We start from the raw sequence: 12,630 nt of genomic DNA on the forward strand, positions 1-12,630 counted from the left end.
TTTTAGAAAAAAACAAATAAAATCAATAATCAAATTCAATACATTAATAGAAAAGAAAATAATGAACAAGAAAACAAAATAATTAGAATATGGGAAATAAAAAGAAAGAAAAAAAATTAAAAATTAAAAATTAAAAAAACCGAGTTAATAAAAAAAAATAATAATTATAATAAAAAGAAAAAGTCAAAACCCCACAGACTAAATACAGTAGCAAAATGATACATCCAGCATGGATCACCTCATGTGTCAGTTTACCGCACCAGTGGAAATGCACCCACTGTGGTTTACTGGGATGCTGGATCTCGGAAAACTGAGTAGTAGACTCTATCTTGCAGGCGGGTGCAGGCCGCCAAGTGGAACACCCTTCAATGGGCTGATTGTTCGTTCGCCAAACTCCCTAAAAATGGCGCTAAATGCCGAACTAGTTAGTCATTCACCAGCTGTGCTTTTGTTTCCCAATGTCCTGTGGTCGCGTTTTCGCCACACTTTAGTCCCACGATATGCACGAGGGATGCGTTTCAGGTCCGGAGGCATCTACTGGTTAGGCAAGGCTTCATCCGAGATCAGAGGAAAAGCACAACATCATGGATACTCCCTGACTCACTTCCGTCAATTGAGTTTTCAGGTACCAGACTTTTGCCTGGATTATGACTGAGACGAACTCCGCGAAAGCCACACTTCCCAGCTCAGCCACATCCCGGCCACAGTAAAATGGGAGACCAGCTGAATGAAACCTGAATGACGGGCATCAAAAACAATGAATTTGACAGCCTCAGGCGGAAAATCCTTCCCGCTCAGGATCATCATGACTGTCACGTCTGCCCAACCTGCTCGGCTCTGGTGGCGAATATCTGCGATCCACAATCGTCTACGTCAAGATATTGCCCCCAACGCATGCGAGACAGCTATCCACTCTACCTTCGGTATCCTCGCTCATTCCCTCCGACGTTGCTTCGCAATTGCATAGCACCCAATAACTGCACTCCTTGCAGATTGTCACGTCTCATCATCCCGTGGGGACACAGGGAGCTTGCAGGCTGCTCGAACCCATCATATCGCCAATGTCAAAACTACTTTTATCTGCACGTTGCCACAAACAAACCTGGAGAAGTACAGACGAATGATTGTCGTCCGTCTACCGTTTGTCTGCCCTGGCAGCAAGGGTCCTTCCACTATATCACCAGGAGAAGGATACCCATCGTAACAACCATAGTCGGAGTTATGCTATTAAATATCATTCGCGTCTAGCAACATGCATGTTCATACGTTCGACATTCAGTCCTTTTCGGCAATAGCCTGCAGCCGTTCATCAATCTCATCCTCCGTCAGAGCCCGGAAATTGACATCTGTGCCCTCTTGACCATCCGTCCGAGGGCCGCCAACGATTCCAATCTCCAATTCGTGCTTCTTGAAATCAACACTAAGCACGTTGCTCAAGGCTGTGATTCCCAATTCGACAACGTCCTCCCAACTGCCCTCGGCGTAATCCTTGTTCTTCAACTTCTTTTCCAGGTAAGTGATCGCCTCCTGCTGTTTCGGACCAGATGCGGTGGCCTTGTATCCGACGTAGTAGCCTGCAGGGTCGCATTTGTAGACCTGTGGGCCATTCTCTGAGTCGACAGAGATCAGGGTCATAGCGACTCCTAACGGGCGCATGTAAGCCTAAAAAATATTTGCGTCAGTCCACATAACCGCCTTTTGACCAAGATGAATGACACATACCCTCTGTGTGTAGACCTGATTGATATTGGCAAGTCGCTTCGCAAGAACATCACAGGGCATTTCATAACCGTATTTGTATCGGAATTCCGCCGCCTCTCCACGAGCACGGTCAACGGAAGCCCTAGCATCCGCTATAGAACCGGTCATCACACAACCAACAGAGGGAGAGAGCCGGAAGATATGTGAAACGGAGGATGGATCGATCAGTTTATCCTAAGGTATCGATTAGACAAGGTCGGGACTCGGCCATGTACGGCGGTGTAGCTTACAGCAACTTTCTTCTGAGACAACACCACGGCGCAGTTCTTTCCCCTCACACCCAACGAGGTTATGTTAGCCGAAGTGATGGCTTTAAAGGCATATTCTATTGATCACGGAACATGGTCGATCAGCTATCCAGTTGTCTTATGGCGATGGTCCCCACATGTTCGGGGTTGACGTCGAACTGTTCCTCGAGGATGTAGCCGTCAAATGGAGGCACTCACCGACTTGATACAGACGACCTTGGTCCGAGAAGATTGTAATATGTCTGTCGTATGCGCTTCCTACTCGCAAAATGAAGGTCAGTAATCGATGAAGTCATGGTACCAGGCCAATCAATCTAGCCAAGGACCCTACCAGACATGATGGCGATGAGTGTATATAGTACTCGGAAAAGTAACTAAGCGGGAAAAGCAAGAATGAAAGCGACAAAGAATGTATCGCAAGGCACAAAGAGGGGGAATGGACGATGGAGGATGATGAGGTTCGAGAGGACGCGTGCCAGAGGGTGCCTGAGGGCCGAAGCTCTGAGCTATTGAGTAAGCTCCGCTGTCACCGCCTTTGGACAAGGCATACCAATTGGCGGATTTATGAATTTATCCTTCAAGTTAGTATTATTTCTACAAGGTCAAGATTATGGCTCGTTGGATTTTATACCTTCATAAATACGTTTTGAATAGTATAAGTTCTGAAAATACTGTTCTATCTGTATATAACGGGTATACATGGCAACTAACAACAGGTGAATCATGCCACCAGTTTGACGAACTCCTTCATATGCCTAGACCAGGTATCCAACTTCTCGCTAAAGACTTCTCGAATATAATCCTTGTGAACTTTTTTTGAACATGCGACACAGTGCGAGCATGGTCTCCAAGATAACCACCTCGAGCAAAAGCGTAGGAGAAAGGACGAGTAAATAGGCCCGAACAACCTACGCGATGAAAATTCAAGAAGAGGAAGAAGATGACGATGACGAATCACTTGAGCTTGTGCTTTCAGAGTCGCTGTCACTGCTCGAATCAGAAGATGAATCCCTGGGTTTCACGTTCTCCTTTTTGCTAGTTGCAGCATCATCGTCGCTGTCGCCGTCGCTGTCACTAGAGCTTTCACTTTCACTGCTGCTTGATATTTCCACAATAGCAGTCCGGTTCTTCTTCTTCTTCTTCTTATTTGCTTGGTTCTGGTTCTTCGCGCCCTTTCCTTTCTGTGCAGGAGACTTTGGCTTCTGGAAGTTGAAGAGTGTGCCATTGACTGCATACAAGACGAGTTCCGCTCGCTGTCTCATTTCAAGCTTCTTCAACGCATCGCCTCCCAGCTTTTCTGTAGATACAGTCGTATTCAGCTCATCTTGTTTGCCTTGGGACAAACACTCCCTGAAAGCGCCAAGAGCGTTGTCATAGTTCTCCTTCTCAGACGGTACATGTTCCGCAGACTCGTCCGCGGTGCTTTCTTCCTTATCATCGGATGAACCCTCCTCGATCTCTGCCTTCACAGCTTCCTCAGCAATCTCACGTAACCGCTGCTTAGCACCTTCACTCTTCAAGCCCTGAAGATACACAAGTAGAGCAGCATTGTACTGGGTCGGCACTTGTTCCAACGAAAGAACATGTTTAAAGAGATGTGTTTCGCGGTTCTTCTGAAACTTCCACGCTGACCGATATTTGTAGTAAAGACTCAGGTAGGAGAGAATAGGAGTTTCATGAATCTTCGGGGACGCATCACTCGCTGAATCGCCAGCCGTCGACTGATCCTTCTTCTTCTTCTTTTTCTCCTTCTTCTTCTTCTGCTTCTTCCCTCCATCCTCGGCATCAGCATCGGCATCCATATCAACATCGCTCTGAGCATCACGACCAGGCACCTCCTTCTCCTCTACCTCAGTCGAGAAAGAAACCTTCTTCTTCTTCTTCTTCTTGCGGGACTCGTCCTCTTGCTCCTCAGCTGCAGGTTGTTCTTTCTCATCCCGCTCATCGTTATCATCGTCATGTCGTCGTTTTTTGTTCTTGCGCGACTTCTTATCCTCTGGCTCGGGCTCGGGTTCGGCATCACTCTTCTTCTTCTTCTTTGAATCTCTCTTCTTTTCTTTCTTTTCCCTCTTTTCGCCCTTGTCCGTATTTTCCTTTTCTTCTTCTAGGGGGTCTTTGGCGTATTTGAGCTTCAGACCTAACTTCTTCCACGCCGGGACGTGCGACGGCTGGGAAGATTCTTCGCCCGACATTGCGGCAAATTGTGGCCTCCTTTTTTCAATCTCCGCGAAAGAAAAAGTTCGAGTCGCGTATATTAAGGACTTTGAAAAAGCGATCGAGAAAAATATGCAGGTAAGACCTAAATGGTGGGTGTGGGTTGTGTGAATTGATCGTTTGGATTGTATTGTAGAAAGTTTTTGGGAAAATTTCCACGTGAGTTGCGGAAGTTTAGCAACACCGCGGAATTAAATCTAATAGACCCAACCTTTACTAGAGAGGCCCGCCTCCATTTTAGAACATGGTTGGGATTTATTTATGTGCGTATTACCTTTCAGTTTGAATCTCTCACGGTTACGAAAGGTGTTTCTAGTATGTAGGTACATGTATCAATGACCGTAAAATCGTCACTTGCATTATCTATTCATGCCATTAAATTTTGCCCTTCCTATTCCTTGACTCCGGTTCTACAGTTCCAACCCTAGAAGATGCAAACCCACGATTCATTGAGGTGAAAAGTACATTATGGTGCATTGGCACCCGAGCCACTGGCGCTTTCTGCCCCGTTTGGATCTCTTCTCTCTTTCTTCATTTCCTTTTGTGCATTACCTTCTGCGGCTTTGCGGCGGAGTCTTTCCCTGTCTCGCGAACCCGTCGCTGTCCTCCGCTTTCGTACCGGTTCGTAAAAGTCGTTGAAATTCATTACTACAGCGAGGAACCGCATATCTACATCTGGCTGGTATGCTAGGTCGCCCAGGAGTGTATTCAACCGCGACCGAAACTCGGCAGATAGATCGCGGAGTCGAACACGTAGGGACGCAAGCATGTGGTCGTCCGCTGAAAGGTCCTGGCCAATGAGGGACGACGGTGTACCTATATCATCGGCAGTGTTCCCAACATTCGGCGTGGACATCGATGATACCGAGTTTTGGTGTCCACGAGTGCGCCGGGATGAGAGAAGATCGCGTTCTGTAACGCCCCATCGGCCTTGTGCGGTTCGCGTTTCGATTTTAGCACTGAGTTCTTGCCTTCGAGTGAACTCCGCAACAGAGAAGGAGTATAACCCATCGACAGCATCTTTATATGCAAGCATGATCTTCAATATCTGGTGTAGTTGAGTCAAGAAGCTCTCTTCTTGATGCTTGTTTGAGGACGAGCTCTTGGATGAAGAGGAGGAACCTAGCAGGCCCTTGTGTGTAATCGAATCGAGATATTTGGTGTGTGCTTCGATCAGATCATCCAGCGTACATCCTGGCTTAGAAATAGATGCTTGCAACTGATCCCAACTGGCCTCAATGACTTCGAACAGGATATAATATTGTAATTGGCAGACAAAGTGTATCATTTCAGCAATGGCGCATCTTGCCCCTTTCCAATCAGGCCCTACTTTATCGTCGACACTTCTCAGTACGCCTCTGGCACCGGTCATACATCGTCGCCAGGTACTACCCAGGGCAAACTCGACCCGCTTCACGCGCCATAGGAAATTGAAGACTTTCAAATATTGAGTAGAGCCCCAGGGTGTAATGACTACATCAACTGGCGCATCTATCTTATATTCGAGCGTGAAACAGTCCCAGCCAATCTCACCGTGACTGAGCTCGAGCATCCGAGCATCTAGGCGGCGAAGGACATCTGACGAGTCATATTGAGCATTCGAAGCACGAATGGCATGCTCCAACTGAGCCGTGAGCGTATGCCTGTACTGGGAATTAGCAGGACGGTCAAGGTTTGAAGCCAGTGATTCCATCAATAGGGCGATGAAATCACCCTGTCCCAGCAACAAGTATTTCTTCAGCGCCCGAAGATGATCGAAGAGTTTGAACTTTTCATCCATGAGATAAATTAGCCGCGCCATTGTGGATTTATATGCCTCATCGATGGATGTCTCCAGACTTGCTGTGTCGCCGTACCGCAGCTCTTTCGAACTCTCCTTTGAATAGGCTTCTACCCATCCCGAGTCCCCGCAGCCGTACCTGATGAAATTCAAGGATTTTCCGATCAAAAATACTTTCTTGGCAAAGTCTTGTGTGATGATGGATGGTACCAAATCGTCGTCAAGCTTATACTTGTCTTCCCAAACGCTTGTCGCGATGCGCCGGGGATCAGTACTTGAACTAACCTCCGGCTCTACTACGAAAAACTCTTGGTATGGATCTGAAAGCTCGCCATCATAGATCCATAAGCGCAGCATATCATAGAACGGGCGCGTAACATGTGCGAGCAGTTTCTCGGCCAGTGCACATACGAAAGGATCGCCATGAGAAGTGGAGAAGCCATGTATCATTGATATAAGTTGGCCACCCTTCTTGTCTAAAATGTCGTTAGTTAATGGGATGCCCAGGCATAGTTGATCACTTACTCTGAGCTTCTTCGACAATCACGCTCATCAATCTCAGCGCCATTGTCGCGTCTCTTGTCCATACTATACATCTTTTCAGTGTAACCCCGGTTTTGGCTACGCTGGCGGGAGAAGTAGAAGCTCCAGGAGCGGCCAGCGCCCTTCGAATCTCCCCTTCCAGTGTCGCAACCAATCCTAGATACGAACGGAGCTCATTTGAAAGAGCTGCTCGCAAACTCTGGTTCAATAACCCCCCACTGGAGCTTTCGACAAAAGCCGACAACCCTTTATATAGCAGGCCCGGCTCGGCCAAAGTGTTTAGAAGAGATATTAAGGGAATAGGTAGTGTCGGTGGTAGTTTGAGGGTAGAGGACGTAAATTCGAGGTTCGATGACGATAAGCCCTGCAGGACGAAGGGAAGGTCGCGCAAAAGCCCATTCTCGACAGGTCGAGCTAATTTCTGTTGATTGTCTGGAGCTGGCTGCGGTTGAGCGGTTTTCTGTTCCTCCGTCTGGATGTCCCTTGCTGCAGCGTCTGACATTGCGCGATGCCTCTGGTGCTCTCGAGCCATCTCCAATTCTTCATCTTCTCCCATGTCCCGTATATCCCGTTCAGGTCGTCGTTGAGAAGCTTTCCGTTCGAGGCGCGCAGGTAATTGCGATGCTGATGAACTGATAGCCGGACCTTCCTCATCTGACATCGGCCCCATTCCCTGTCTTGCTCGCTGTCCCTTCCATAACAAGTTCTGCAAATTACCTGGTTCGACGGCTGGACTCCGACTACCTCCTTCCTCCTCGAAGCTTTCGTCGTAGTCGTCCGAGCTCGACAGCCGATAAAGAAGATATAATATAGCCCACTTTTGCGATAGGACAGGCTGGGTTAGAAGGCGCGAGTATAAATTGGAGAACCGCATCGCTTTATCTGGGCTCGCATTTTCACGTAACAGCTTCCGCTTGATCAGATCCGACGCGTTATTGATATTCTCACCACCTGCTATGCTTCCTCTCCGAGTAATCCCCAGCCCCGCCCCACCGTTTGGCGATGCTGGATCATTGCTTGAATTGGAATAAGCATCGAGTATTCGCCATGAGTGTTCGAGGTTCTCCTGTTGTCGCACTGCGAGGGCTTCGTATTCTTCGTCGGGGAGCTCGTCTTCCGTAGCGGCGTAAGAGAATCGGTGAGTGAGATTGTCAACGAGCTGCGAGAGGGCGTCCTCAATGCGACGTGGGCGCGTAGAGTGACGAGCTGACATGATTAGCAAACCAGCTTTCCAAGTGCCTTCCCAAGCTAGTTTTGTTCACGACCCCTCGTGACGTCGAGGATCACGAGTGGATGTATAGAAATGTGGGATGTCGAGCAAGCAAGCGCAGTCGAATTCAATGCGGCGGAGTAAAACAGCGCATGGCTTCCTGTTCCGAATCGCATATAATCGACCAATGTTCGAAAGCTATCGCAAAGAGCGTGCGGCGGCGGCGGCGGCGGCGGCGGTGGTTGTTGTTGTTGGTTTGCCTAGTTTGAGCTGTTTGAACCCTCCCGTGACCGCCAAGCTCTCAGTTGGCATCGGGTATCTAGTGGTAGTAATCTGGAGAAGGCATCACGGCTACTACTACCCAGTAGAACTACGAAACTATGAAACTACGTAAGACACATCATTTAAGATTGAATTGATTCAATCTCAGCATGTTTGAATTGTCAAACCTAGAGCCATCTGACATGCTAGTCGCTGTAGCAACACTGAACGGGAAAAGCAAACAGCCCCAGAACGCCGCCCGATTAACGCTGTATCTCGAGAAAGGAAAGAGGAAGGGGAAAGACACATGATCCCGTGTCTTTCGAATATCAGACAGCCGAATTGAAGTCCCAAGATCAAGGGAGGCAAAAGAGACCCAGAAGACGCAAATAAGCAATACACAAACCCCAGCCCCTTAACTCATGGACTGGGGTTTCAAGATGTAGTGTAGAAAAAGACAGGGGAGAAGTGGAAAGGAATAAGGAAAAAAAGACAAGGAAATAATAGAGTAACACAGCCAAAAGAAGCTTTTGCGCCAAGTTTGCACCCTCCAGAGATTCAATAAAATCCCGTATCGCACCATCAGATTCAGCCAGTCCAATTTTTGAATTCGTATACATCATTAACACCTACCCATGCCCAGAGGCCCACGTTAAGAACGGGAGCCAAATGAAACTGAAACGTAATATGAACCCATGGGAATGGTCTGGGCTCTAGACAGAAATGGCCCTGCATCCAGTGGTGCAAAGCAAAGAAACGTTGTAAGTCGTAGCAACGCGATTAGACTAAGATCGGAGGGTATTAAGATCGCAGTCTAGAGATTAAATTCATTGTCTTCGGATTCCCTGTGCAGGGATAGGTGCGCCTGGTTGTATTCCCATGTTGTTAGGGATGTTGTACGGATGAGGGTCAAATCCTGCCGACATGCCGTTCATCATCAAGGGCCCGAGACCTTGGGCCTGGGAAACCGGGCAGTCCTTATGTGCTAGTAGGAGTGTTTTAAGGTTGACGATCTCTTCACGCAACTGAGTGACGGTAGCAGTAAGCGCATCATTTTCTGAAGTGAAGAGCTCAACTTTCGCTTGCAAGTTGGCAAGCCACTGTTTCTTCCTCTGGCGACATTTCAGTGCAGCGACCCTACCGATACCATATTAGAGAATGTACTCGGCACCACAAATAATGTAAAACTCACCGATTCCTCTCGAGGAAATTCTTCCTCTTCTCTTCATCCGTCATCTTCTTGCTGTCCGTCTGTGACTTCTTCTTCTGCTCTTCCTCTTCTTCTGAATCACCGGCATCAGAAGGAGGCTCGGTGCTACCAGAGCTGAGCTTGGCTTTCTTGTTTGACCCTTTAGCTTGAGCATCATCTGCTTTACGCCGATTGTTCGCTGCCCCGCCGGTCTTAGTAGACGTATTCTTTTTCTTTCCTTTCGTGGCCGGCTTTGCCTGTTCACCTTGCACGTCAGACACGTCACCACTTGTCTCTCTGCCACCGTTAGAAGTTCGCCGGTCAGAATCGCGAGCTTGATCGTTGTTTTGAATGTTCTGTGGTGGTATTGACGACTGGTTGGAAACAGCAAATTGATTAGGGTTTGCTTGTCCGCCCTTGGCTAGCATAAACAGCCCATTCGCGGCATCTGCAGCATCATGATGGCCGAAAGGATCTGGCTGGTTGGGTTTGATGTCCATGTTCGTGTTCTGTGCTGCTTGTTCGGGATCAGATGTTGGGTTAGAAGTTGGGCCATTCAGAGCGTTTTTCTTGGCGGCATTCAACGCAGTACGATGAAACTCTATAGTTGAGGGAGTTGCACCCCCACTTTGCAGTTGCTGCAGGAGCGCCTGGGAGTTTGGGCTAGGTGCCGGGAACATGGAACCGCCACCACCAGGAGTCAACCCGGTGCGCAGAGAGGACTCGTTCGGGGTAGGGAAGCCTCTGCCAATGCTGTCGAAATAATCGCTTGAGCCAGTCGGGCCAGCGAGCATGGCCGGGCTTAAGGGCCCAGAGCGCAACGAGTTGGACCAGCTATAACCGCCTCCGGCCGAGCTAGTACCAGGTAAGGCAGGAGACGTGAGCGAAGCGACTGGAGGAAGGATCGACTTCCCGGGTGTCTCGCCAGAAGAGCCACCACTAGTGCCACCACCAAAGGATTGCTCAAAGGGATTCGGTTCCAATGAAAAGGGATTATGCACAGAGTTAAAGTAATCTGGGGTATCCGCAGCTGATGTTATGGCTGGCCGCGGAGGAGGCGCCAGTGAGGTCTGGGGATCTACGTCGGATTTTATATTCTTGGTCTCTGAAGACGGCGCCTGGGAGTCTGTGAAGCAATAACAAGTCCAGTCAGCGGGTAAGTCATACAGAGTGACGCGACTTAGACGCGACAGCAAGGTGTATCTGAGATAAATCGGGTAGCGAAGGGTGATAGCGACGACGAGATCGCATCTCCGTCGCGTTATGGTGGTTAGGGTAATGACAGTAAGAGATCTGATAACAGAGCCCCATCGATGACGCCAGGTGTGAGGTCATCCCGACGGCGGGAACATATAACAGAACATCTGGGGGAGTAGTGGCGTACTACCAAGCCAGAATGGGTCAAGGCTTAATAGAAGATGCAAATGTCGCGAAAACTCTCTTGCAACTTGACAACTTCACGATATAAGGAAGCAAAGCACCCATGGGGAAAAAAAATAATAAAATAAAATAAAAATTTCAAGCCAAAAAAAGAGGTCATGTGCACGCACACAGAAAGAAGCTCAAACTAGAAGGAGGTATACTAACCTTCGGTTTCCAAAGCGTTCTTTTTCGCGTCCATTGGGGATGTATTAATTGTATCAGCGCGATGGGTTAAGGTGTCTGTAACTGTTGATGCAACAGCTGCAGACATAGTTTAGCTGGAGGTCACGGTTATATTAGACAAGCGAAGGGGCCGCGCGAGTCAGAGAACCTAAAGCCGGGAAGAGAGAGGAAAAAAAAAAAAAGAAAGGAAAAAAAAGAAGAATCGAGTGAAGACTGGTGGCAAAAAGACGGAGTGATTCTTCACAACAATAAGTAAGGAGAATAAGATAATATAGATCAGAACGCAGGCAATGCTCTTGAGGACTTATTCAAGGCAATTTGTTGATGTCCGTCCGTTATTCTGCACAGAATCCCAGAGTAACTGTGAAGGGAAGGGAAATGAGAAGTTGTGACGTAGTCGGACTCAAGGGAGTTTTTAGGGGGAGGAAAAAAGAGGGGAGGCGGTCGAGTGTCGTGAGCTAAGCGTTTTTGGGCCTTGCCTAAAGAACTCGACTCCTGTCACGCCAAAGTGTAAAAAAAAAAAAAAAAAAAAAAAAGAGTATGCAACCTTAGGGTGTGTACAAAAGGCCAACGGGTACCAGCCAAAGTGCAACCTCAAGTAGAACAACAAAAGTTGGTTCTTTCTTCTCTCTTCGGTATTGTTGTTGTAGTATTTCTCTTTTTCTTTTCTTTTTATTTCTTTTTGGTTTTTCTTTTCTCACTTTGTGTCTGTCAACAGCTTATTTCTTTTTCTTTGTTCTATTATTCTTTTTCTTTTTTTCCCTTTCCTCTTTTTTTTTCTTTTTTTCTTTTTTTGCCTTCGTTGATTTCTAATCCAAATATCAAGGGCTAAATGTTGATAGACGGAATGACAGGAGGGAAAAAGGGAAACACTCGGATGGAAAAGAACCAACCTTACAGGAGGGGGAACAAAAATAATCACGATCAAGCAGCGAATTATGCAGTCGAACGCTGGATGACCCTTACGGAGTATGTACAGGACTTGCAACAAGAACTTGGAGACAGGTGGACACCCGGCAATACGTTTCGACCAATATGAATGACGAAAGCCTGTGGACACGATGGTGAAGGCGGAAACAACAGACCATCTCCAAAACGGACTACCCGTCACTTGCAAAAATATCAGGAATGTTTTAATAATCCAGGGATAACCGAATTGTAGAGGACAAGACCCCAAAAGAGAGAAGATTGAAGAATCGACGCGACAAACAGGCCCAATTCAGAAGGGAGACAGAATGTAGGAGAAAAGGGAAAATGGGGGGAAAAAAAACGGCAGAGGAGATGAAGTCACGGTGACGACGACAGGAATTTTCTGGGCTGTCGGACCAGCCGGGTGGCCGCTACGAGTGGAGAACACATTGGTGGCCACTCGCCAGAGCTAGCGACTCCACTATCTCCAGCCACTCATCGTGTTGATTCCGAGCCCCACCTTTTGTCGTGACTCCAGAATCTACACAGTAACATGATTTTTGAATCTTCAAACTTCCAAGGCCGCAATGGAATCTGCCGTAGATTCGAAACAGCGAATCATGATTTATGCCATGTTTGTTCTCTTGCAGGGCGGTGAAGCATCCCCGTCAATTGAATGGTCAAACCCTAACGCGATAGATGAGATGAAATACTACTAGTACGATACCTAGCCACTGGCGGGCCCTCATCAGGAGATAATGAACAAGGAATCGACGGTCTTCGACCGTCCATGCTTTGGTTTCTCAGGGGGTTCTCGCCGTCTGGAGAATGGCAGATGGAGTTGCTGATTGGGCCCTGCTGATGACGCAATGCTTCTGGGACGTTCGTCCCGTGGGTTTTTATCACGTGA

At 47.9% G+C, this 12,630-nt stretch overlaps 4 protein-coding genes across 4 annotated transcripts; all 4 read right to left on the minus strand.

Annotated features, from left to right (window-relative positions):
* Positions 1-1,275: 1,275 nt before the first annotated feature.
* prs2 (proteasome core particle subunit alpha 1) lies at positions 1,276-2,347 on the minus strand (the record flags this gene model as incomplete). Its single annotated transcript, XM_032072171.1, has 5 exons — positions 1,276-1,662; positions 1,723-1,935; positions 1,992-2,086; positions 2,208-2,267; positions 2,341-2,347. The coding sequence occupies 5 exons, from the start codon at positions 2,345-2,347 to the stop codon at positions 1,276-1,278; spliced, it is 762 nt and encodes a 253-aa protein (XP_031929861.1).
* Positions 2,348-2,691: 344 nt separating this feature from the next.
* On the minus strand, positions 2,692-3,851 carry BDV27DRAFT_124760 (WKF domain-containing protein). Its single transcript, XM_032066160.1, has one exon. The coding sequence runs from the start codon at positions 3,809-3,811 to the stop codon at positions 2,933-2,935; it is 879 nt and encodes a 292-aa protein (XP_031929862.1). The 5' UTR covers positions 3,812-3,851; the 3' UTR covers positions 2,692-2,932.
* A 740-nt stretch (positions 3,852-4,591) lies between these two features.
* On the minus strand, positions 4,592-7,973 carry BDV27DRAFT_124762 (tubulin gamma complex associated family protein). The gene is made up of 2 exons (XM_032066161.1): positions 6,529-7,973; positions 4,592-6,479 (listed from the first exon to the last, which is right to left on the minus strand). Exons 1-2 carry the CDS (start codon positions 7,757-7,759, stop codon positions 4,690-4,692), a joined length of 3,021 nt encoding a protein of 1,006 aa, XP_031929863.1. The 5' UTR covers positions 7,760-7,973; the 3' UTR covers positions 4,592-4,689.
* Positions 7,974-8,159: 186 nt separating this feature from the next.
* On the minus strand, positions 8,160-11,333 carry atfA (bZIP transcription factor atfA). Its single transcript, XM_032066162.1, has 3 exons — positions 10,794-11,333; positions 9,210-10,332; positions 8,160-9,154 (listed from the first exon to the last, which is right to left on the minus strand). The coding sequence occupies exons 1-3, from the start codon at positions 10,897-10,899 to the stop codon at positions 8,845-8,847; spliced, it is 1,539 nt and encodes a 512-aa protein (XP_031929864.1). The 5' UTR covers positions 10,900-11,333; the 3' UTR covers positions 8,160-8,844.
* Positions 11,334-12,630: the final 1,297 nt, after the last annotated feature.

The sequence above is a fragment of the Aspergillus caelatus genome, assembly GCF_009193585.1.
Source record: "Aspergillus caelatus strain CBS 763.97 unplaced genomic scaffold BDV27scaffold_45, whole genome shotgun sequence".
In the NCBI taxonomy this organism is placed as follows: domain Eukaryota; kingdom Fungi; phylum Ascomycota; class Eurotiomycetes; order Eurotiales; family Aspergillaceae; genus Aspergillus; species Aspergillus caelatus.